Source organism: Mustelus asterias, chromosome 15, assembly GCF_964213995.1.
Source record: "Mustelus asterias chromosome 15, sMusAst1.hap1.1, whole genome shotgun sequence".
NCBI lineage: Eukaryota > Metazoa > Chordata > Chondrichthyes > Carcharhiniformes > Triakidae > Mustelus > Mustelus asterias.
The window spans coordinates 41,673,835-41,700,964 of record NC_135815.1 but is presented as its reverse complement, the minus strand read 5'-3'; the positions used below and the strand labels follow the sequence as shown (position 1 = coordinate 41,700,964).

Genomic DNA, 27,130 nt, shown 5'->3' with positions numbered 1-27,130 from the left:
GTTCTTTGTCCTTTTCTGCAGTCAGCCTGAAACATGATACAATGATCATTGTTCCCTAAATGGTTTCCTTCCCGATACTTGATCCACTTGGCCCACTCATTCCTAAGTGCCAGGTCTAAAATGTCTCCTTCCTTGATGGACTGGAAACATACTGCTGAAGAAATTTTTCCTGACGTACTCTAAGAACTCTTGTCCTTTCTGCCCTTTATACTGCTGCTATCCCAGTTTATATTTGGATAGTGGAAGTGACCCATTATAAGTACTCTATAATTTTTGCACCTCACCATAATTTCTCTGCAGATTTGTTCCGCTACATCCTTCCTGCTTGATGGTGGTCTTTAGACTACAGAGGGCAATGTAATTGCAGCATTTTGTTCCTGAGCTCCAGCTAAATTGAATCTGTCCTTGATCCTCTCTCTCTTCAGCACCTCAAATCTCTCCATTATCAATATCAACCCTTTTCTTCCTTTACTATTTTTACTGAACTTTTTATCAAGGTTATAATCAACATTCAGACCTGCCATTCTTTGACCCAGATCCCTGAAATAGCCACAACATCATTTCCACATGGTAATCTGAGCCTGTCACTCACCAATCTTATTTACCATTCTCCATGCTTTCATATACGTGCATAGTAATCCTGATTTAGACTCTATTCCTTTGTCCTTTATTTTGACCCCAACTATTAATTTACTATTCCCTACTCTGGTGTTATTTACCTCTCCCAGTATTCTGTGCCCCTTGGTACTCCCCTCTAATATAATCTCCTGGTTCATACTCTCCTGCTGACATAGTTTTAAACCTCTCGACAGCTCCAGCAAAATGTCCCACAAGGAACTTTGTCCCAGCTCTGTTCAGATACAACTTGTCTGGCCTATACAAGTCCCATCTCCCCCAGAACCGGCTGCCATGTCCCAAGATCTAAAGCCCTCCTCCCTGCACCACTTTTCCAGCCACGCATTCATTCGTCTTATCCTCTTTTGTGTACTGATTTATGGGAGTAAACTGGAGATGACTAATTTTGAGATCCTGCTTCCTAATTCTCTACTGAGCTCCCTAAATTCAGACTGCAGCACAATATTCCTCTTTCTGTCTTTGTCGCTGGTAAAGATATGGACCAGAACTGCTAACTGTTCACTCCCCCAACTGTGAGGGTGTCGGGGTGGGGGGGGAGGGGGGCATGCCTGTGAGGGACATGCCTGTGAGGACAGGGCTCATGCCCGTGAGGGACAGGGCGCATGCCCGTGAGGGTCAGGGCGCATGCCCGTGAGGGTCAGGGCGCATGCCCGTGAGGGTCAGGGCGCATGCCCGTGAGGGTCAGGGCGCATGCCCGTGAGGAGCGGATGCATTCCTTTGCGGGGGGCGGGGTGCAAGGGCGCAGTCACTCCAATGCTTGTGTGGTGGGAGGGCTCCCCCGTGCTTGGGTGGTGAGGGAGGTCCCCAATGCTTGTGATGGGGGAGGGAGGTATTTATTTTTAGCACAGATTGGGGCTCCCTTTAAAGATACGCCTCTGATCTCTGTGGAGCCAGTCTTGCTGGATCTCTCAGACCCCTCCCCACCAGAGTGACAGCGTAATCCACTCCCCAAAATTCTCTGTGCACTGAGGGCCAGAAAATCTGGAATGAAAACTTGACTGCGTCTGGAGAGATACAGGCTGGTTTTCAGTCTGAACCTCTCACATTGACAAATTTTTGGAAAATTTTGGCTTCTATGTTTGAACCATACAGTAAGATTTCCACCCTGTCACATTGCTGTAACAGTCCATATGTAATTGACAAATTACATGCTACGTGACTCTGGCAAAGGTAAACTCTACTCTCCCTCCTCAACCAGTCTGCAGCCTTTGACAAAGTTGCCTACACCATCCTTCTGCAATGTCAGGGGTGCATTTACTGGTTCCACTCTTATCTACCTAAATGTAGCCAGGCAATTACTTGCAATAGCTTCTCTTCCTACCCTCCCTATTCCTTACCTACAAGCTGCACCTTGCCAACATTATTTAAAACAAGCATCAGTTTCCATATGTATGCTGACAATAATCAACTGTTTCTCACCACTATCAGTCATCACTTTCTCTAAATTGTTAGGCGGCTTGTCCCATGTCCAGTATTGGATGAGCAGAAATTTTCTCTAATTAAATATCAGAAAGATTGAAGCCATTAAAAATTGGTCAAAATTGTAACTCAAAATTTATTAAAATTCTGACATTGACTTTGGTGCCCATTATAACTTCCATTCCCTACCCACTGAACCATCTCTCTCCTTTCAACTATCTGAGACTGAACTAACTGTTTGCAACCTTGGTGTTATATATGACCCTGATTGAGCTTCTGACCTCATATCTGCACCATCACTAAATCTACTTCTTTCCACCTGTGTAACATTGCATGATTCCACCCTTGCCTCGGTGAATCTGCTGCTGAAACCCTCATTCAGACCTCTTGACTTGACAATTCCAGCACACTGCTGGCCAGTCTCTAATGTTTTATCCTTCATAATCTTGAGGTCATTCATCTGCTGCCTGTGTCCTAACTTGCACCAAATCCTATTCACCTATCACCCTGTGCTTGCTGACCTTGAGCTACATTGGCTCCAGGTTAAGCAATGTCTCAATTTTAACATTCTCATTCCTGTATACAGATCCCTCCAATGACTTATGTCTATTTAATTTTCTCCAGCCCCACAGCTCTCCAGGGTATCTGTACTCCCCTAATTTCGGTCTCATGAACATCCCAAAATTTAATTGTGAGTGACTGCCTCCAGCTGCTGAGGCCCAAGCTCTGGAATTCCCTCACTAAACCTCTTGGTCTCCCTCTCTCTCTTTTTCTCTATATTCCATAAAACCTATCTCTGACTAAACTTTCCGTTATCTGACCTAATATTTCCTAATGTGATTCAGTGTCAAATTTTGCTTATAATATTCAACCGAAATGGGATATTTTATTATGGTAAAGGGCTATACAAGTGTAAGTTGTTATGGTAATTATAGTGCAATGTGAGTACTGAGTATAAAAGTCCAACTAAAGCTATTTTCTGCCAGGCCTCTCATTGCAGCAATTTCTGGCTCAAAATCATGTTGTTTAAAAAAAATTGATGGCTTTGAGACAAATCAGAAAAATAAATTTTCTGCCTTCATTAGTTAAAATATATAAGCCTTTAAACTGCCCAATTTCAGTCTAGAGTAATACCTAAATAACAGAATTGTCTGAAAATGATATTAAATTTTGAAACTAAAAATAATACACATACAGAGCTGCACCTGACACACTGATCCCAAAATATTTTAATAAAGGATTTGAGCACATATTTTGCAAAATAAAGTTCATAGAATCACATAGCACGGAAGGACACCATTCAGCCCTGCATGCCTGAAAGAAGTATCCATTAAGCCCATTCCCTGCTCTTTCCCTATAGAGCTGAAAGTTTTACCTGTACAGGAATATATCCAATTCCCATTTGAATACTACTATTCAGGCTGCTTCCATCATCTTTTTAGACAGTGCATTTCAAATGTTCACAACTCGCTCAATGTTCACAAAATTATCCTTGTTTCCCACTGGTTCCTTTTTCTGGGCAGAGGAAATAGTTTCCCTTAATTAATCAATTAGATTCCCTTGGGCTGGGGTATCTCGAACACAAGAAACAGCCTCAGGATAGGGGATGATTATTTAAATGAGGAGAAATTTCTTCACTCAGTGGGTTGTGAATCTTTGAAGTCCTCAACCCGAGAGGGTAGTGGCTGTTCAGTCTTTGAATACATTTAAGACTGGGATGGACATATTTTTGGTCTCTCAGAGAATCAAGGCGAACTGGAAGGGTGCACAAAATTGGAGTTGAGGCAGCAGATCAGCCATGATCACATTGAATAGCTGGCTGTGCTCAAGTAACGATATGGTCTAATATTGTATTGTTATTTTCTTATGACAGAACTCGCTGTCTACAAGGTTGGTTGAAGCAGAGATGATCAATGAAATGAAAAGAAAATTGGGTAGGCATTTGAGGGAATTAAACTTGCAGAGTAATGCGGGTGAGAGAAGGGCAATAGGCATGACTGGATTGCTTTATGGAGAGCAGACATGGTCTGAATGGGCGAGGGCCTCCTCCTGTATCTTAATGACTCTATAAACACAAAGGGGAAGAGTTCACCTCACCCTTCTGTCTGTCTCTTCTCCAGCAGCTGATGCTGTTCTGACTGGCTTCTTGCCATTCTTCTGCAGGCTAAGAGGAACCACTAGCACAATATCCATGATCAAGCACTCCCTTTCTGCTGGTGACTCCTTTAAGGTACCCAATAAGGTGGAATGGCACAGCATTTACCCATTTTAAGTGATGTCCTCAGTGAATTTCCAGAATAAATGTTGGTAGAATGTTATGAAGTCTTCAGAGCACCCTAGAAAGATGCATTTCAAAAATACTCTTCGAACCTGCAGCAACAAATGTCCAGTAAAATGTGGTATATCTTTAAGTAGTGCTCAAAATTCACTTCAATATCTAGTTTACTCCTAATCAGTTGGTCACAGTAAGTTAGGTCAAGTGCATGCCACCAAAATGCCATGCAGCCTTCTCAATGAGTGGTCGTTTCCAACATGTTTCAACTCCTTTATAAGGTTGTGAACTGCACTGAATGTGGGTTAAACCGGCGTTTCCATTTTCTACCCCATCTTTAACAACCCAGAGGTTCTTTAGTGGCTAAAATAAACAGGGAAAATGGTTCCTTGAGGATGGCTTTCAGGAGTAACATTGAAAGAAGAAGTTTGATATTGTGTTTTATTTCCCCTTGGTTTATTTTAGGAGGCTTAAATCAATTTCCTGTAACTATTAGCAGTAGAAATTCTGTTACAAGCTTGTTAGTGCAATCATTGCTAGCATTGTCATCATATAATGAATAATTTTAAGTTTAAAACTGACAAAAGAAGTTGCAGTTGATCAGGACAATATTTCCATTGTGGATACATCTGAACCAAACAGTGAACTGTTGGCTTCTATAATCAACAGTAGATGAACCCACACGTTCATCCATTGAGTCATCCATTATTCGCAATAAAGCGTCTGATTATTATGATTTCGCCATTAGTCAGACAATTAAACCATTTAATTCTGTGTGTAAGGGAGTGTACCACATCAATTTAAAAGAAACAGGATATGAACAACTAAGTCGGCCCTGTAAAATCATTAAAATTTATGGCACAGGAGGTCATTTAGTCTATTGTGTCTGCGCCAGCCAAAAAATAACAATCCAGCCTAATCCAACTTCCCACTCTTGATCATAGCCTTGCTGGTTACAGCATTTTGAGAGCATATCCTAGTACTTTTTAAATGCAATGAGAGATTCCACATCTACCACCATTTCAAACAGTGAGTTCCAAACCCCCATCACTCTCTGGGTGAAAACATTTCTCAATTTCCCCTCTAACCCTCTTGCTAATCACTTTAAATAATGCCCACTGTTATTGACCTCTGTTAATAGAAATAGATCCTTACTATCCACTCTCTCTGGGCTCAGAATCATTTTGTACACAACTAAATCTCCCCTCAACCTTCTGTGTTCCAAAGAAAACAACTACAGTCTATTCAATCTTTCCAGTGCTGTCAACATCTTTGTTAATCTCCTCTGTATGCTCACTAGTGCATTCAACATCCTTACTGTATTGTGGTGACCACAACTGTATGTTGTACTCTAGCTGCGGTCTGACTAATATTTTATAGAGTTCTAGCATAACCTCCTTGCTCTTATATTCTTTCTCAGCCAATACAGGAAATAAGCCTTCTTAACCACCTTATATATGTGAGAGATTTCCACTGTTTAGCTGAGTTGCGACTTTTGGATCATGGAATTCCGCATTTAATTTTTTTCTGACCTCTGCCCAGGGATGGCATCACTCAGCCTCACACACAGCCCAGATCTAGCTGTTATCCACATAGTCAGCTTGAACCGCTTTCACTGCTAGGATGGCTGTGTTGGCAATGGTTACTGGCTGCACCTGCAGCTGCACCAGGGTATCGGGGGGGCTTAGATGCCCATCCACTGCTTTGAGTTACAAGTATAGCTTCAAGGGGCCATACCTAGTATACAGCTGTGGCAGAAAACCCTTCAAGACACACAAAGGTAGTAAGTTGTCATTGGCTACTAGTAGTGGGCCTCAGGGTGAAGTTACATCCCTTGGAATGAGGGGACGGCGAGGTCCATGTCAATCACTGCATCCACCACTTGGTGCAGGTCACCACTGTACCTTTCCCCTTGCAGCAAGCTATATATGATGCAATCTATACATGATGAACCCATTATTTTGTATATAAAATGTATTTAACCTCTCACTGAGGCTTAATGAGGGTTGGCTGAGAGCCCAGATAGCTGTTAGAATACCAGAAACCTGCCCCTCGGAGGAAACATTGTTTCATTGACAAGTTAAGTGGTTTCGAGGGTTTGCCATTTGTGATTTTCAACATTTCAAAGGGTCTGGCTGAATGACACTTTTAGTGGAGCAGAATTTTTATTCAATAGGAAAAGTTTCTCAATTAATTACTTTTCTAACAAAGTATTTTTTACGCAATCCATTAGACAGTATTGGGTTCATTGGTTTTAGAAAGTGTATAATGGGTTAATGGTCACGCAAGTGCATTGAGGACATGAGGGGTCATAGGAATGGATATAGGGGTATGAGAGGAAGAAAGGGTGGGTAGAGGTTAATGGAAGCATGAGGGGACATGGGGGTGATGGAGTGGCATATGAGGTGGCATGAATATAGCTTGGAGAGTTTTTGGAGGATGCATGGGATGTGAGAGGTGAGGGGTGGAGGGCCTTTGCGTTTTTCTTTCACTGGGACAAAGTCCCACAGCACCGAGGTGGGCCTTTTAAACAGCCTGCCTTTACACCCAGCAGCCCTTGCAGCTGCCTCTACACTTCTTCCCAGGTTGACTGACCCGATTCCATGGAGGCTAGGAATTCTGCAGCGAGCAACTCATCTCCAGACTCCTCAAAGCCTGTCTACGGTCTACAAGGTACGAGTCAGGAATGTGATGGAATATTCTCCATTATTCTGGATGAGTGCTGCTCCAACAACAGTCAAGAAGCTTGACACCATCCAGGACAAGGCAGCCCATTTGATTTGCATCACATCCACAAACATTCACCCACTCCACCACCGACACCCAGGGGCAGCAGTGTGAACCATTTACAAGTTGCACTGCCGGAACACACCAAGGCTCCTTGGGCAGCACTTTACAAACCACAACTACTACCACCTAGAACAGGAGTCTCCAAACTACGGCCCGCGGGCCACATCCGGCCCGCAGCGGGCTAACATCTGGCCCGCAGCCAGTGGGGCGGGACGGGATTCCTGCTGCCGAAAACACTCCCGCGTCTGGAACCCTGCCGCAGACTCGGGATCCAGATGCGGGGACGGAAGCCACAGGCCGGACATTTGCTGCCGCTCCCCGCGGTGTCTGATGGACCCATGGGAATCCCCGCCCCCTTTACCGGCCTATTGTCCAATCAGAGCTGCCGTCCTGTGACTGACAGTTTATTAAACGAATCAGCAATTGAGACATCTGTTATCCAATTGCCGCTCTGCATTGACTGAGTGACAGCTGCTTTATCCAATCCGTAAGCTCCATCTTCTGAAATGAGCGAGAACAATGACAATGATGGCGGCAATTCAGTTATGGAAGGAAAAAAGAAAAGAAAAGTGGACAGTGAGTGCCGCCTGTTTAATGAAGAATGGGGTGTAAAGTACTTCTTTGTACAAGCAGGTGACAAAGCCTTGTGTGTTATATGCAACGAAACTGTTGCAGTTTTGAAGGAGTACAATGTACGTTGGCACTATGAGACCAAACGTGAACCAAGGTATTCCCAATTCACAGGAACACAGCGTTCGGAAAAATTTGAATCAATGCAACGCTTTCCCTTTACGCAGAAGATAACTGAAAATGAAGCTTTAACCAGGGCCAGTTACAACTCGCTTATATGTTGGCTAAAAGAGGAAAGCCATTCACCGATGGAGATCTCATCCAAGAGAGTATAATGGAAGCAGTGGAAGAGTTATGCCCAGAAAAAGCAAATCTGTTCAAAATCATCAGTCTTGCGCCAAATACTGTTGCTCGTAGAATTGAGGATATAGGAAGCAATATATTTCATCAAATTTCAGACAAAGCAAGAAATTTTCAATTGTATTCTCTCGCACTTGATGAATCGACTGGTGTGTGTGACACATCACAACTCCTAGTATTCATCCATGGTGTCGACAGTGAATTTAATGTGACACAAGAATTAGCATCAATGCATAGCATGCACAGCACAGTAACTGGAGAAGACATCTTCAAAGAATTGCAAAAAACTGTGTTAGAATATAACCTGGAGTGGAATAAACTGCAATGCATGACAATTGATGGAGGAAAGAACATGTCTGGGGTGAAGAAAGGTTTGGTTGGACAAATCACAAAAGCTTGTGAGGTTGGTGGATTCTCAAAGTCCATGTTTCTGCATTGCATTATCCATCAACAAGCATTGTGCGGAAAATATGTGGATATGTCTTGCGTTCTGAAACCTGTTGTTTCAACAGTGAATTTCATTCGATCTCACGGGCTTAATCATCGCTAGTTCATTTATAAAGCTAATTTTTTTTCTTTGGCCCCTGAAAATGTGTAAAATGTATGATGTGGCCCTCGTACTGAAAAGTTTGGAGACCCCTGATCTAGAAGGACAAGGGTATTAGACACATGGGAGCTTCCACCACCTGGAAGTTCCCCTCCAAGACACTTACCATCCTGACTTGGAAATATATCGCCATTTCTTCACTGTCACTGGATCAAAATCCTGGAACTCTCCCTCACTAACAACATTAGGTGTATGTACACAACATGGACTACAGCAGTTCAAGAAGGCAGCTCACCACCTCCTTCTCAAGGACAATTATGGATGGGCAATAAATGCTGGCCTAGCCAGTGATGCCCACATCCCATGAATGAATAAAACAAAAGTAGGCTCAAGAGGCCATATGGTCTCCTGATCCTATTTTTTGTTGTGTTCCTGGAGAATGCACCATAACACTTAAAGCACAGCATTTCAGTTTTGGTTATTGTAGATTTTTATGGTTGCTATAATAATCATTATGCAACATTCTTCTTCAGAAATGGGACTGCAAAGTACGATGGTTAGTTTCACTGAGAACTGTCAGTTTGTCACTTTTGGAATATGTGTGTGTGAAACTGCTCACATTGATAAAAGGGAAGCTGTGCATCTAGAGAGATCACATATTGACTCCTAGGTTTGAATTTTCACCAAGTAAGGATGGTTCAGGAGCCCTTTAAAAATGGTGATACCAAGAGTCCCAACCACATTTCCAGGCTGTCTGATTTTCAGGATTGCCTTTAAAGGGTATGGGGCTGGTTCCTATTAAAAGCTTGCATCCTAACCTGGCCATCTCCATTATGGAGATAAGAATGTGCTGCATGTAGTGGTGAAGCCTAATCTGCATGAGAGGACTTTTAAAATGGTGAGTTTAAAAGGTCCTCTTCAGGGCCCCAATGGCAAGATTATGTCCTTCCACCAACCTCCTATGGTTCCTCATAACCAATGTCAAGCTATGCCCTTCCATCTACCCCCTATGGCCCTTAAATACCCTAATGTCAAGCTATGCCCTTTCATCCACCCTCTGTGGCCCCCTCATGCTCCAAATGCTAAGCTATGGCACTTCCATGCCCAATGATCCACTATACACTGTATAGAACCAACGAACCCTATCGTGATAGTAGATGTGTTAAAAAGAAACTTAATTCATAACTTCTTGGTTTAAAAAAGTTATTCCACTAGATAGACAATAAAAGTGTGAATCATCAATACCCTTTAAAATATCAAAACAAAAGGCCCCAAAACCACTTAACCTTGTGTCAACAAACATTGTGAAATTGATGACAGAGATCAGAGCGCCTGAACTGTCAATCAAGCAATGTTTTCTCTGTTTCAACAAGAGTAGTGGTTGGCTGGGCTCTTGCCTTTGCCCAAGGTAGGTGGGCCGAGCGGGGAATTTTCCCAATTTGCACCACCTGCCTCAAGGATAAAACTTCAGGCCATACAGTTCGAGCAGAAGTTGCAGATTATAACATATTTTATGCTCATGAAAGTTAGAATTAATTATATATGATGTGCATTAATATTTTAAAGTCTGTTTTAGTTAATCCTTGCTTTAATATGAAATTATTTGATAATATTCTCTGTTAAAACCTTTTGTGAAAGAAACAATGGAAAAGATAAGGTGGAGACCTTGCTCGTAGAAATTAAAGGAGAAGATGTAAATTGAAACTGCAGATTTGCAGAAGTTGAGATGCTAACAGAATCTTAGAATCTTTGGAAAATAGGAAGCAATCTTAAATGCCTACATATTGGGACATAGAGGGGACGATTCTCCCAAAAAATTTGAAGTGCTGAATTGGTGGGAAAAATGGTGTAAATCACAATTGTTTTTCAATGGGAGTTCAGACTTAAATCTCCAATTTCTGTGCAATGCACAGGTCACAATAGTGAATCTCATTAAAAACTGGTGGTGGGGGGGGGGGGGGGGGGGGTGGTGGGGTGTGGCGGAGGGGGGTGCGGGGGGAGGTCATTCACACCAGAGTCTGACAGTCCCGGGTCTCTGCGCATGCACAGTGGTCCGATCTGTCAGCCTCTCATTTGCTGGTCAGCTCGGTCACTGGCCAGTCTGGGATCCTCGCAATGCTGTCCCCCCAACCCTCTTGCGGCCCCATGACCATTCCCGGGCCAGCTCCAACAATCCCTCCCCCCCCCACCGCCGGTCCCAGAGTGCCCCGATCACCAGTCCCCTCCCCCCCCCAGCAGTGATGACCCCCTCACCCCGGCAGACCTCTCCACCTCCCACCCCCCACGGGAGGCAGACCTCCCCCCTATCCACGGGAGGCAGACCCCCCGCCCCATTCACGGGAGGCAGACCCCCCCCCCCACCCCCTCTCCACGGGATGTAAACCACCCCCTCTCCACGGGATGCAGACCCCCCCCCCACCTCACGGGAGGCAGACCCCCCCGGCCCCCCCCCCCCCCCCCCCCCCTCCACAGGAGGCAGATCCCCCCCTTCCTCGGGAGGCAGACCCCACCCCGTCCACGGGAGGCAGACCTCCCCCCCCCGGGAGGCAGAGCCCCCTCCACGGGAAGCAGACCCCTCCACGGGAGGCAGATCCCCCCTTCCTCGGGAGGCAGAACCCCCGTTCTCCGTCCACGGGAGGCAGAGCCCCCCCGGTCCATGGGAGGGAGAGCCCCCCCCTCGGGAGGCAGATCCACTCCCTCCACGGGATGCAGACTCCCCCCTTCCACGGGATGCAGACTCCCCCCTTCCACGGGATGCAGACTCCCCCCTTCCACGGGATGCAGACTCCCCCCTTCCACGGGATGCAGACCCCCCCCTTCCACGGGATGCAGACCCCCCCCTTCCACGGGATGCAGACCCCCCCCTTCCACGGGATGCAGACCCCCCCCTTCCACGGGATGCAGACCCCCCCCTTCCACGGGATGCAGAGCCCCCCCTTCCACGGGATGCAGAGCCCCCCCTTCCACGGGGTGCAGAGCCCCCCCTTCCACGGGGTGCAGAGCCCCCCCTTCCACGGGGTGCAGAGCCCCCCCCTTCCACGGGGTGCAGAGCCCCCCCTTCCACGGGGTGCAGAGCCCCCCCTTCCACGGGGTGCAGAGCCCCCCCTTCCACGGGGTGCAGAGCCCCCCCTTCCACGGGGTGCAGAGCCCCCCCTTCCACGGGGTGCAGAGCCCCCCCTTCCACGGGGTGCAGAGCCCCCCCTTCCACGGGGTGCAGAGCCCCCCCTTCCACGGGGTGCAGAGCCCCCCCTTCCACGGGGTGCAGAGCCCCCCCCTTCCACGGGATGCAGATTCCCCCCCTCCATGGGAGGCAGACACCCTCCCCAGAGACCACATCCCCGCAGCCCGCCCCGATCGCTCCAGCCCCGACCAAATCCCAATGGCAGAGAGGCAGTGGGAGCCCCCCACCCCCACCAATCGCCCTAGGCCCTGCCCCTTGGCATTGCCTGATGCCCAGTGGGCTGTCCCAAGGTGCCCCCTGGGCATGGATACTTTGCCTCCTGAGCAGTGCCAGAGGCACAGGCTGGCACTGCCAGGGTGCCCATGCCCAGGGGGCACCAACCCCCCCATCGCCCGACCCCTGGGGGGCCCCAATTGCCCCCCCTTCACTCCAGCGCGAGTTTTTATAGATATTTAAATGGCAGGGAAGCAGAGTCGAATATGTATGAAAGCTGTCATATTCCTTGTCTGTCTTTTACCAGCTCTCTAGCTAGTGCTGGTGTCCACAATGTTCCCGGTACCACTCCTGAACAGAACACTTTCCACCCGGTTTAAAGAACCAAATTAGCCCAACACATTATAGTCTTGCAAGGGGAATATTTTGTGAGATTCAAATGTTAAATCTTGAATTTTGGGTATTTGACTCTTAATGATGTTGGAGGAAATACAAATTTCCATGTGCTGGTAACATTCATCTGCTATAGTTCTTTATGGACTGTTTTTTTTACTCTGTTAGCTGTCTTGTGAAGGATCAGGTACAGTTTATTCTCATCATTTGGATGTACAGTGATAGGGTTCATATTCTGTTTCTTTATAATAAGATAACTGGAAAGACAGCATCCCAGCCATGTCAGATGGCAGTTTGATTTAGAGTACAAACATGAGCCCAACTACATTCATCTCATAGTACTTTTATAATTCCTGCTGCGTCCTAATTCTTTCCTGTTATCTTCAGTGGTGTTTAAAGGTTTGTTTGTTCAAAGATACCAGTTAACAGTAGTTAATAGATGAAGAAAACCATGAATTAAATCCCCAGCAGCTGCAGTAGTCATTAAATGGTTGCTATCGGTATTTAGAACAGGCAACCCAGTTATTCTGACAGGCTAGCAACCTGTTTCAGGTAAAAAAAAACTCGCTATGGGACCAGATGAAAATTTGCCTTACGCACCATTGGGTGCGGAAAGAGAAACAACAACAACCCAGTTACTCCTGCACGGGAGGTCATCAGATACAAATATTTCTCGTAATTTCGCTGGTTTCTCTTCTGAACTGAAGTTCTTCAGAAAATACTTTGTCCTTCTGAGTAACTATACATTGAGAAAACATTTTTGAGCACTTTTATTAGAAATTGTCTTAACCACCAGCTAATATACAGATGAAAATACTTTCTGATAATAAAAATAACCTTACTCACATTGCAGACAAGATGTACGCTTGAATGATTTGATGGGGGCTGTGATTTTTTTCCTTTTTGTTATTTTCATAGAACCATGATTCTGTGATTTTTTTCACTTTTTAAGTTTAATTTGATTTATTATTGTCACGTGTTGATATACAGTGAAAAGTATTATTTCTTTCGTGCTATACAGACAAAGCATACCATTCATAGAGTAGAAGACTTGCATGCAGGTTAATAAATACAAGATAAAAGTAGATAAATATAAGATACAAGATAAAAATCTCTGGCCTAGGACTTAAACATGCGCCATTAGCTTGCATTCCTGACAAGGTATGTCCCTTAGGAATGTGATGACTACTTGTTTACCGTACTGACACAAACTCAATGAAATGGCCTAGAAATGCTACAATTTTCCAGCCCTTCATTCTACAATGACTGCAGCTTTCCTCTATAAAGTTTATATAATACCATGTCAGAAAGATATTTCAGACCTTTTTGTTTTTGACCAGTAAATTTCAGATCACTTTGTCATTATCTGGCCTTATCCAGTTGTTCCATCACCTTCAGAGATCTGCGAACATCCAAGTATTTACACTTCTCAATATCTGATTGTGTATTCCCTTGCCTTGTTTGCCTTCTTCAGAGAAGTACACTTCTCTGGACTGAATTCCTTTCGGGATGGAGAACTCCAGACCTTATTTGATCTGGCCTATCCAAGGGGACGGAAGATAACAAATTGAGGGAGATCGTCTGGGTTAATAAATTTGGGGAACCTTACCTGGGGGCCAGTCACAACAAGAACATTTGAACTTTTATCTCCTTTAGCGTTACATTTATGCAATGTTGGCTTTTATAATCAACAACATACAACCTAAACACTTATCCATTGAATCATCCATCCTTCACAATAAAGCTTCTGTTTATTAGGATTTCATCATCATCGGACAATAGTTCATAGAACTTAACATGAAACAATTCTTTGTTTAAAAAAGAAACACTATATTAATAAATAATCTGGAACTATTACTGTTGTCATCTGTAATTTCCTTTTTTAAGTACCAAGTAGTTATCTGTAATAGTATTTAAAGATCAAAGCTTAAAATTTATCCATATTATTATAGTGATATTTTAGGTGCTGTATTAATATAGCCTCAGCTGTCTGAAAGATGCACTGCAGCATTATTTGATGTTGTTCATCATTGGAGGAGAAGAAAAATCATTGGAGTCTGACTCCCATCAAATCTGTTAGAAAAAGTTTAATTCCACAATTGTAATACTACTCCAGGTTGTCTCCTAGCAACCACAAAAATGTACTGATAAATCACTTTGAGAAACAAGATTTTTGAGTGCACTGTCATCCAGTGAGAAACCTTGTGGTGGTGCTGAGAGTTATTTACTGGTTAATGGATACATAAGATTACTCCCATAGCAACTGAAAGTGATTTTTAACAGCGGCGAAACCCAGACCTGCTTGGGAACACTGGTGTCATTTTCCATTGCATTCCTAAGTATGAAAACAAGATAGCTGAAAAATGGTGGGTCGAGCATGTCTTAAATAGTTGTATAAAAATCCCACTATCAACAATCAGATAGTAGCTCCTAGTCCTGTGTCATTTGCGGCAACATTGGGCTGCAAATCCTCTTCAAGTCAAAATTGTACAAAATTTTGATTTATACATATATTAACAGTGATAAAATAGCTCATCCTATTGTCAGTCCAAACAAACAATCAAAATTGACAACAGATAAAATCGAACTTGTCAATATTGGCTTTTGAAAAGTGCCATGCATAAACGCTCCAGTGATAACTGTGTAAATTGAGCTTGTTACATTTGCCACAGTGGTGATGCTATACAGATAAACATTCTAAAGGCTGGAACTCACTACATTGAAGGGGTTTGAATGAATAAAGGGGTTATGGGAATATAAAAACAGATTTGAAGAGGCTTTACAAGTATACAAAAAAAACGAGGAGAGTAGTTAAAGTAAATGTTAGTCCCTTCGAAGCAGAGACAGGAGAAATTATCATGAGGAAACGGCAGGAATATTGAACAAATATTTTGGATGGAATTTAAAACCCTCCCCCGAGAGTTGGGACGTGAGGGGGCATTTAAACAGGCTACAGGGTGTTGGAACCCTGCCACCTTCCGCCTCCTGATCTGATCAATTCCTTGGGTGGCCTTCACACCCCAAGGTCAATTGAGACCCTTAAATGGACAATCAGATTTGCTTGTGAGCTCCAAGGATGGATCGCTCAGTGTCAAGCACTCAGTGGGGATAGGGAGGGGTTCGACAGCCACCACTCTTCCCTTTCTTCCAAGAATTATATAGTTGAATTCTGAGTGTAAGAAAGGTATTTGTGCAACATCAGATTAAAATAACAGGATATGAACATCTAAGCCAACCTTGTAGAATCATGGAAATGTATGGCACAGCAGGAGGTCATTTGGTCAGTCATATCTGTGCCAACCCTTAAAGAACAATCCAGCCTAATCTCACTTAGCTGTTCCTGATCATAGCTTTGCTGGTCACATCATTTTAAATGTGCACATCCAATAACTTTTTTAATGTTCTACCCTTAATATCCTTTCAAACAGCGAGATACAGACTATTTCCACAACCGTCACCCCCAACCCTTACTCTCTGGTTGAAACATTTTTCAACTATTCTCTAATTATTTTAAATTATCCCCACTGGTTATTGATCTCTCCACTAAAAAACATAGATCCTTTGTATCCACTCTATCTAGACCCAAAATAATTTTATACACCTCAACTAAATCTCCCCTCAGCCTCCTGTGTTCCAAAGAAAACAACCACAACCTATCCAATCTTTCCTCATAACTAACGTTTTCCAGTTCTACCAACATCATCCTCAATCTCCTCTGTCTGCACACTACTACACTCTTGTCATTATTGTAATGTGGTGACCAGAACTGTACAAAATACTCTAGCTGTGGCCTAACTACATTTCTAGCATAACCTCCTTGCTCTTATGTTCTCTCCCTCAGCTAATACAGGAAAATATGCTTTCTTAACCACCTTATCCATCTGTTACACTACCTTCAGAGATCAGTGAGAATTCAGTCCAAGGACTTTACACTTCTCAAGTTCCTTCTACTTGTGTATCCCCTTGCCTTGTTTGCGCTTACCAAATGCATTACCTCACACTTCTCTAGATTGAATTTCTTAAGGAATGGAAACCTGTCATTCTTACCTGATCTGGCACACATGACTCCTGACCTACCGCAATGTGATTAACTCATAACAGCCTTCAAATGGTTGTTAATGATGGGCAACAAATGCTGGCATTGCCAGTGATGCGCACATCCCATTAAAGAACAAATAAACAAAATTCCCAGTTTCCCTAGTCTCTCTTCATAAGTAAAATCTCTCACCCCTGGTAGAATTCAGGTAAATCTCCTCTGTACCCTCTCAAAGGTCTTGATATCATTACTAAATTGGACACAATGGCTTTTCGAGTCCTTCACACTGGCAGGATCTTCCAGTCTCGCCAATGTGAACAGAAATTTCAATGGCTCACCAGCCCTGCCACGAGTAAACTCGGGGCAGGGGTTTGGAAAATCCTGACCAATACTTCAACTGATGCGTAATCAGTGATTTATAATGGTTTAGTATAACTTCCTAAATTCAGGAAATGAGGATGTGTAAAATGTTTGGATAGAGATGAGAAATGGTAAGGGCAACAAATCACTTGTGGGAGTTGTGTACAGGCCCCTAATAGTAACCGTATGGGAAGGTGGAGCATAGAACAAGAAATAATAGGAGCTTGTCAGAAAGGCAGGGCAAAAATAATGGGAGAACTTAATCATATATATATATTATATATGGACTGCAAAAGTCAGATGGGCAAAGGTAACCTAAATGAGGGGTTCATAGAATGTTTTTGGGATAGTTTCTTACAAACAGTAAGTTCTAGAGCCAATCAGAGAGCAGACTATACTAGACCTGGTGTTGTGCAATGAGATGGGATTAATTAATGATCTCATAGTGAAGGAGCATAGTGAAGGGGCGGCACGGTAGCACAGTGGTTAGCACTGCTGCTTCAAAGCTCCAGCGACCTGGGTCCGATTCCCGGCTTGGGTCACTGTCTGTGTGGAGTTTGCACATTCTCCTCGTGTCTGCGTGGGTTTCCTCCGGGTGCTCCGGTTTCCTCCCACAGTCCAAAGATGTGCGGGTTAGGTTGATTGGCCATGCTAAAATTGTCCCTTAGTGTCCTGGGATGCGTAGATTAGAGGGATTAGTGGGTAAAATATGTAGGGATATGGAGGTAGGGCCTGGGTGGGATTGTGGTCGGTGCAGACTCGATGGGCCGAATGGCCTCTTTCTGTACTGTAGGGTTTCTATGATTTCTATGAGCCCCAAAGTTGCAGTGATCATAATATGATGGAATTTTACATTCAATTTGAAGGAGAGAGGAGTGGGTCTGAGAATATGGATGGGATTTTCTGGTCCTTCCCACAGGCAGAATCTTGCAGACCCGCCGAAGGCCACCCCTTGCAGCTGGAGCCCTGACGGCAAGACGGGTGAGCCATGCAAAACAGCTGTAAACATGGGCGGGGTTGGAAGATCCCACCAGTGGCTTTTGGTGAGCTGCCTCCACCACTGGAAACATGCCACAGCACTCGACCTCTGCCCGCCCTCCCCTCCAGCACTGAGGCTTTCCCAGCATGCATTTCACACTGGCTGCCCATTAATTGGCTAGCCAACATGAAATCACATTCCAGGGCCAACTGTTTCCAGGCCCAGTGAGTGCACTTGCCTGAGGAATTCAGGCCTATGGCTTCACCATGAATTCCAAATGCTTTTTAAATTGCTTTCTCAACTTGTCCTTCAACTTCAAGTACTTATGTATGTGAAATGCCCAGGTGTCTCTGTTTCAACACATCCTTTAAAATTGTACTATTTATTTTATTCTTCCTCTCAAAATATTGTTTTATTCAACAACACAATATGTTATTTTATGTTGCTAAAAATGATTAAGAACATATTGTCCTTGCCAATTGATTTATGTATTGAGCATGAAATGGTTCATGGAACTTATTAAGAAACAGATGGCTTTGTCTTTGTTGACAAAAAGACAGTAATATTAATAAATCATCTGGAACTATTGATATCATTATATGTATTTTTATTTTTTAACTACCAGATAGTTATCTGTATTCAGGAATAAAAGCTTAAAATCTATAATGATAGTGATGTTTGAGGTGCTGTACTAATATTGTCTCAGGCATAGTGTTTGCACCACTTCTTCATTTGACATTGTTCATCAATGGAAGAGAAGAAAGAAGCCTTCAGAGCCTGATTTCCAGTGGATAAATCTAGTGGATAAAATTTGTTTCTCTGTTTATAATGCCTCTCTAGGTTGTCGCTAGCAACCACAAAAATGCTAATAAATCACTTTGAGAAACAAGGTTTTGAGTATACAGTCTTCCAGCAAGGAAGAATTGTGGTGCTGAGAGTTATTCACTCATTAATGAGTGCATAAGATAACTCTTTTACCAACTGAAGCAGCAGTAAAACACAAAACTGCAGTGGAACCAGCAATGTCATTTCCATTGCATTCCTAACTATGAAAACAACAGATCTGAAAAATGCTAGAACTGGCATGTCATAAATAGTTCTATAAAAATCCTACTATCAACAATCAGTCAATCACTCCCTGTATGAAAACATTTCCCTACTCCCCTCCTATCTTTTTGCCAATTACTTTAAATTATCCCCACTGGTTATTGACCTTTCTGCTAAAAGAAAATGATCCTTCTTATCCATTCTATCTAGGCCTAAAATTTGTTTTTATCTTTTAACTAAATCTCCCTTTAGCCTTCTGTATTTCAAAGAGAACAACCATAGCCTATCCAATCTTTCCTAACTAATATTTTCTAGTCCTGCCAACATCTTTATTAATCTCCTCAGTACACTCACGAGTGCACTCACATCATTACTGTAATGTGATGACTAGAACTGTACAAAATTCTCTAGCTGTGGCCTAGCTAGTGTTTATACATTTCTAGTATAACCCCCTAGCTCTTATGTTCACCCCTTCAGCTCATACATGAAAGTATGCCTTCTTAACCACCTTATAAACCTGTTCCACTACTTTCAGAGGTTTCTGAACATTTGTCCAAAGTCTTTACATTTCTCAATATCCTACCATTTATCGTGTATTCTCTTGTGCTGTTTGCCTTCACCAAATGCATTACCTCAACACTTCTGTGAATCGAATTCTATTTGTCACTTCTACCCACGAGGTCAGACTATTAAAATCTCTCTGCAATCTACAGCTTTCCCCCTCATATCAACCACATGGCCAATTTTTACATCATCTGCAAACTTCTTCATCACACCTCAACATTTAAATTTATATCGTTGATAGATGCCATGAAAAACCAGCGACCTAGTATTGAGAGTTGTGGAACTCAGGAAAGCGATAGATGTGGTTTATATGGATTTTAGCAAGGCGTTCGATAAGGTCCCCCATGCAAAGCTTCTAGAAAAAGTGAGAGGGCATGGGATCCAAGGGGCTGCTGCCCTGTGGATCCAGAACTGGCTTGCCCAAAGGAGGCAGAGAGTGTGTATAGACGGGTCTTTTTCTAATTGGAGGTCGGTCACCAGTGGTGTGCCCCAAGGATCTGTTCTGGGACCCTTGCTGTTTGTCATTTTCATAAATGACCTGGACGAGGAAGTGGAGGGATGGGTTGGTAAGTTTGCCGACGACACGAAGGTTGGTGGGGTTGTGGATAGTCTGGAGGGATATCAGAAGTTACAGAGGGACATAGATAGGATGCAAGACTGGGCGGAGAAGTGGCAGATGGACTTCAACCCAGATAAATGCGTAGTGGTCCATTTTGGCAGGTCAAATGGGATGAAGGAGTACAATATAAAGGGAAAGACTCTTAGTACTGTAGAGGATCAGAAGGACCTTGGGGTCCGGGTCCATAGGACTCTAAAATTGGCCCCGCAGGTGGAGGAGGTGGTTAAGAAGGCTTATGGTGTGCTGGCCTTTATCAATCGAGGGATTGAGTTTAGGAGTCCGGGGATAATGATGCAGCTATATAAGACCCTCGTCAGACCCCACTTGGAGTATTGTGCTCAGTTCTGGTCACCTCATTACAGGAAGGATGTGGAAAAGATTGAAAAGGTGCAGAGGAGATTTACAAGGATGTTGCCTGGATTGAGTGGCATGCCTTATGAGGATAGGCTGAGGGAGCTCGGTCTTTTCTCCTTGGAGAGACGTAGGATGAGAGGAGACCTAATAGACGTATATAAGATGTTGAGAGGCATAGATCGGGTGGACTCTCAGACACTTTTTCCCAGGGTGGAAATGGCTGCTACGAGAGGCCACAGGTTTAAGGTGCTGGGGGGTAGGTACAGGGGAAATGTTACGGGTAAGTTTTTCACACAGAGGGTGGTGGGCGAGTGGAATCGGCTGCCGTCAGTGGTGGTGGAGGCAAACTCAATAGGGTCTTTTAAGAGACTCCTGGATGAGTACATGGGACTTAATAGGATGGAGGGTTATAGTTAGGCCTAAAAGGTAGGGATATGTTCGGCACAACTTGCGGGGCCGAAGGGCCTGTTTTGTGCTGTAGTTTTCTAAGTTTCTGTGTAACCCCACTGGAAATAGCTTTCTAGTCACAAAAGCACCCATCAACCATTACCCTTTTGCTTCTCGCCATGAGGAATGTTTTAGATCCTACTTGCCACTTTCCCTTAGATCAAATGGGCTTTTACTTTTCTGATCAGACTCCCATGGACCCCGTCAGAGGCTTTGTTAAAATCAATGTAGACTACATCAAACATACTACCCTCACCCACACTCCTTGTTACCCCCTCCAAAATTTCAGTCACGTTAATCAGGCATTTTCCTTAAAAAGTCCATGCTGACCATTGTTGATTAACCTGTACAAACCTTCTTAAATGATGATTAATACTCATTCTCAGGATCTTTTCCCAACAATTTGCCCACTATTAACATTAGGCTGACTGACCAGTAATTACTCATTCTATCCCCTTCTCCCTTTTTAAACAATGATGCAGTGGTTAGCAATTTTCCAGTCCTCTTGGCAGCATGCCCGTCCTAATGAAGATTGGAAAATGATGTTCAGAGTGGATAAAGGACCAAATAGTCAGAAATTGGTAGTTTGCGGCTCCCTAAAACGTATTCACAGGACGGGCAAAGGATGCCTAAACCTCAAATTTACACTACTGGAAAGTGAAGCCACTTCATTATCAATGGACTGAAAAATACTGTTGTTGATCATTTTCCATTAATATAGTGGATTAATATGTGAAATCTGAATATGTAATTTTGAATCATAAAGTCTCTTATGTTGTTCTCTGATTTGATTCTAGGTTGGATTGGATTTCAGTCCACGATTTGCCAGCACGGAGGCACAGAAAAATGAACAGAGAAAGGTCTTTATTGAACAGATTGAAATTGCAAAGCGGCTGGACCTACCCTTGTAATGTAAAACCTTTTTTCTATGGGAATTGGGAAATGGGGAGAGGAAAGTCCAAGTTACTTGCTATCCCATTATGGCAAGGAGAAATGCTTGTACAGGCCGACAGTTCAAGTAAATCAGCTATTCGATACTACATCGATCCACTTCAATAGTATCATGAAACAAACTATTCCTTTCCCAAATCTCACTTATTTCTTTATATCACTGTTAGTAATAATGGTATTTACTTTGTGCCTCATCAAGATGCAATTTCCCTTGAGCAGATACATCATGGGGCTGTGACTTCGGTGGAGTGGCAATTGCATCATGTTGCCACTCAACTCAGAAGTACTTATCTTGATATCCAACTGCTCCTATCTCCCTCGACCTACTGACTCAGGCTGGGTAGCTCGCTCCCAGAACCTACCATTGAGTGCAGCTCAGTCACAAGTAAGTGGCCTGGCCAGTGGGGTGGTGGTGCAGAGTCAGGCCTAGCCAGGGTTGGTAGTGTTGGATAGTTGGTTGTCAGCATGGAGTAGACCTCTTGGGCTCTTTCTGTAGCTGCCCTTGTATTGAAAAGGTGCAGATCGCTGATGGCCATTTCAACTGTCCTGCTACTTTCTCAAAAGTGGAAAAAATGACTCCACATCACTCTTCTCAGATTTGGGAATGAATCTAATAGATTTGTGGGCCTCAGAGAGTGATGGTTGGCAGTGGTCCTTGGGGCTGTGGCCTTGGGGTTTGGGGGGGATTTATTTGATTTATTATTGTCACATGTATTAGTATACAGTGAAAAGTATTATTTCTCGCGGGCTATACAGACAAAGCATACTGTACATAGGGAAGGAAAGGAGAGAGTGCAGAATGCAGTGTTACAGTCATAGATAGGATGTAAAGAAAGATCAACTTAATGCGAGGTAGGTCCATTCAAAAGTCTGATGGCAGCAGGGAAGAAGCTGTTTTTGAGTTGGTTAGTACGTGTCTTAAGACTTTTGTATCTTTTTCCCCATCGAAGAAGGTGTTGGATTAGAATGTGTGGGGGAAGGGGTCTTGCCAGGTGCCAAGCTGGCAGGCCAGGGCAAGGGATTGGGTGATTGGGGTTGGAGAGATCATTAGGAAGTTAAACCTGATTAGGGGGAGGGAAACTGGGAGTAGGGGATTGGGGCACCTCCGATGGGCCCAGAGAGCTGTTTAAGGTGGTACCACGCCCCACCCTGCCTTCCACCAACATGTGCAAGGAAACTTGCTGGGCTGGCCACTTGGCATGGGCCTTTCCTGCTGCCAGTTAAATCCCAGCGTGGTAGAAAGAGGCCCTTAAATTGGCACTAATTGCCCACTTATGGGCCTTAATTGATGCACTGGCTGGTGGGCTGTTGACGCCACCCACCATTGGTACAATTGTGGTGGGGGCAGGGGTGGGCAAGTAGTGGGCAGGCCACCCGCTGGATTTAACCAATGCCCCCCTGCTTACAAGCCCCTGGGCCAGGAGTGTTAAATCCAACCCTAGGATTTCTACCTTTGCAGGACCAGGAATTTCTGATTGAGCCAATTTACACAGAGGTTCCGCAAGAGAAACACTACAGCAATAGTTCGTCCAGCTTCAGTGCAAGCTGATGAAGCACGGGATTTTATCACCATCCTAAATTGCATTGTTTAAAAACTGCAATTCGCCAGGACCATTTGTCAAAACATAAATACTTGGTTAAAGAAACAGTGCTCATTAAATTGCTTGTAGAACCTTTCAGCTCCGTCGGAGAGGCGCCTCAGTTATTGCAAAAAATAAAATCAATGCTATGTTCAGAAAGCCTCTACCTATATTTATTTAAAGACAATTATCAGACTAAGATCTCTGGGCTGTGTAAGAATGGTGGATGATTAAACAACTAACAACAGAAGGGGAGGTTCTATGAACATCCGCATCTTTAATGAAGCCCTGCACATGAGTGCAAAAGACAAGGCAGAAGTCTTTGCGGCCACTTTCTGCCAGAAGGTACGAGTGGATGATCCACCTTGGCCTGCACCTGAGGTCCACAACATCACAGATGCCAGTCTTCAGCCAATTTGATTCACTTCACATGATATCAGAAAATGGCTGAATGCAACGGATATAGGAAAAACCAAGGTTCTGATAATCCTCTGGCTGAACATCTGTGTTCCAGAACTAGCTCTAGTCAAACCATTCCAGGACAGCCATAACACTGGCATCTATCAGACACCATGCCACAATAGTTGGTGTCAGTAAAATGGTGGATAAGAGAGTGTTGTATGAATCTCAGCTATTTGAACCTCCACAAGGCATTTGACAGTCCCACACAAGAGATTATTAGCAAAGCTGAAAGCACTTTGGATTGGTGGCAAAGTTGCCTTGTGATGTAGTTTAGAAATTGGGATATAGGAAACAGAGAGTAAGAATAAAAGATGGTTATTCTAATTTGTAGGGTGCGACAAGTGGTGTTCTCTGCACTGTACAATGATTTGGATGAGGTAATAAAAACTTGTATATCAAAGTTTTCAGATGACATTCACTTGGGAGGCAAAGTAAATTGTATAGATTGGAGCAGGAAATTATAAAGGGAAATAGATAACGGCACCATGGCAAACAGAGTTCATTGTGGGGAAGTGTGAGTTCATCCACTTTGATTCATGAGAAACAGGAGTATTTTCCAAATGGTGAGAAACTGGAAACAAGGAGGAGCAGAGGTGTGGGTACCCACATTCAAATATTACTCAAACAGTTTGGACAGAATCAAAGAGCTGAATGGAATATTAACTTTTATCTCAATGGGGGCTAGAATACAAAGGTATGGAAGTTATGCTTAAGTTATACAGAGCTTTGTGCACATCCCATCTGTAGTACTGCGTTCAGCTCATGTCAAGCAGAATATATTTATCTTGAAGGCGATGTAAGCACAGAATCAACAGAATAATAATAGACTAAAAGAATTAAATTACAAGGAGAGGTTGCATACACTTGGTTTATATTTGCTTTAGTATCGAAGATTGAGTGGTGATTTAATCATAGTATTTAAAATGATAAATGGATTTGAAAGAATAGATAAAGAGAAACTGCTTTCCCTTGTGGAGGTATCCAGAGCTTTTGAACAAGGGGTGTATATCCTTAAAATGAGAGCCAGGCCATTAAGAAGGGAAATCAGAAAGCCCTTCTTCACATGTGGGGCAAAAAAATCTACAACTCTTTCCTACAAAGACTATGGCTACTGGATCAATTAAGGCTTTCAAGACTAAGATTAAAAGATTTTTCTTAAGTAAATCTATCAATGAAGCAAAGGTGAGTAAATAATGTTGACATATAAATCAATCGTCATCAAATTGAAGGCGGAAACGGCATACTCCTGTACCCGTGTCTCTCTATATTAGCATCACAGATCATTGTGTTAATGCCATTTAATATCAGTGCAGTGTTAATTGTATTTCATACATAACTTGTTTAGTGTTGATTCATCCTACTGTTCATAGTTTCAGAGGCAGACTGGTTTGGCCTGACCAGGAACTTAGTCTACTTAAAAACCGCGATGCACTAAAGTGTCATTTTAAAGTTCGATATTCGTTTGTGGTTTTTTTTGGTTACGGTTTTGAATGAAAAGATGTGTGCCTACATTGGGTCATATGTTGCCAACTAAATGCAAATAATTCTGTTTCCCATTGTAATGATATACTGTTTTGATGTAATTATCAATATCTACAGGCTAAATTGGCTATTGCTTGTAGTCCATCCATGCTTGGAAACTCCTGAGACAACATGTATTTTCCTTATAATCTTTGAGCAGTTATCAAGCATGGAAGTTCCAAAAGACATTCAGTGGACAAAAGGATTATTAATCAGTATTGTTTCATTTTGTGATGTGTGTTCAGTGCAAAACACATGTTCTGGGTTTTCCTTTGCTGTTCACTGTTGTTGCGTCTGTTCATCTTCAGCATTCTCCCTTTTTGTGAATCTGATTGAACATTAGCAAATCAAGAAGTTTAATTTGCATGACCTTCCTCTTTTCATTACTCTCAATTCTAATCGCAGGGATAAAGTATGGCAACATAGCATACAACATGTTCAAGACTTCCATTTCTGGTTTGCAGGGAACAGTCTAGATGTTGTTTCGCTTCGCATTATGACATTTTATTTCTAATAATACAAACTATCACCTAAAGGTGTGTGTATATTTATCAAGAAGAGGAGTATTAAAAGATTCACAGGACACCGGGTGGGGAGAGGAGCGAAAAGGGCCATAAGTATCAAGATGATAATCACGTGTATTACTTAACTAAAAATAAGAGCACATCTGATTTAGAACAGGCACTTGTTGTTCTCATGTGCCAAAGCAGACAGTGTAGGGTCATTTGTCAATAAGTACAGAATGTGTAGACACCGACTTAACATTAGTTCGAGTTGTGAAGAATAGTTTTAACATTATGGGCTGTTGACCACAGATGCAATACTGGAATTACTCTGCATGGACTCATTGTAAGAAACATCCAGGTGATTTCTGAAGGTGCTGTGGAAGAATTTAAGGAATGTCATCACTGAAGTTAGTGGAGATCATAGAGGTCATAGAGGTTTACAGCATGGAAACAGGCCCTTCGGCCCAACTTGTCTATGCTGCCCTTTTTTCACCACTAAGTTAGTCCCAATTGTCCGTGTTTTGCACATACCCCTCTATACCAGACTTACCCATGTAACTGTCTAAATGCTTTTTAAAAGACAAAATTTTACCCGCCTCTACTACTACCTCTGGCAGCTCGTTCCAGACACTCACCACCCTCTGTGTGAAAAAATTGTCCCTCTGGACCTTTTTGTATCTCTCCCCTCTCATGTTAAACCTGTACCTCTAATTTTAGACTCCCCTCCCTACCTTTGGGAAAAGGTGTTGACTATCTACCTTATCTATGCACTTCAGTATTTTATAGACCTCTATAAGATCACCCCTAAGCCTCCTACGCACCAGGGGAAAAAGTCCCAGTCTTTCCAGCCTCTCCTTATAACTCAAACCATCAAGTCCCGGTGTCATCCTAGTAAATTGTTTCTGCACTCTTTCTAGTTTAATAATATCCTTTCTATAATAGGGTGACCAGAACTGTACACAGTATTCCAAGTGTGGCCTTACCAATGTCTTGTACAACTTCAACAAGACGTCCCAACTCCTGTATTCAATGTTCTGACCAATGAAATCAAGCATGCTGAATGCCTTCTTCACCACTCTGTCCACCTGTGACTCCACTTTTAAGAAGCCAAGAACCTGTACCTCTAGATCTCTTTGTTCTATAACTCTCCCAATACCCTACCATTAACTGAGTAAGTCCTGCCCTGGTTCGATCTACCAAAATGCATCCCCTCACATTTATCTAAATTAAACTTGATCTACCATTCATCAACCCACTGGCCCAATTGATCAAGATCCTGTTATAATCCTAGATAACCTTCTTCACTGTCCACCATGCAACCAA

The 27,130-nt window shown here is 43.2% G+C and overlaps 1 protein-coding gene across 7 annotated transcripts in view; it reads left to right on the top strand.

Moving 5' to 3' along the window:
• The window catches only part of LOC144504478 (deoxyribonuclease TATDN3-like), a 92,839-nt gene that overhangs the window by 45,713 nt on the left and 19,996 nt on the right, over positions 1-27,130 (top strand). For all 7 annotated transcript variants that reach the window (XM_078229812.1, XM_078229819.1, XM_078229817.1 and 4 more), the window contains one exon: positions 21,585-21,694. In XM_078229812.1, the coding sequence (XP_078085938.1) occupies positions 21,585-21,694 (110 nt within the window). The remainder of the gene's footprint in view (positions 1-21,584; positions 21,695-27,130) is intronic.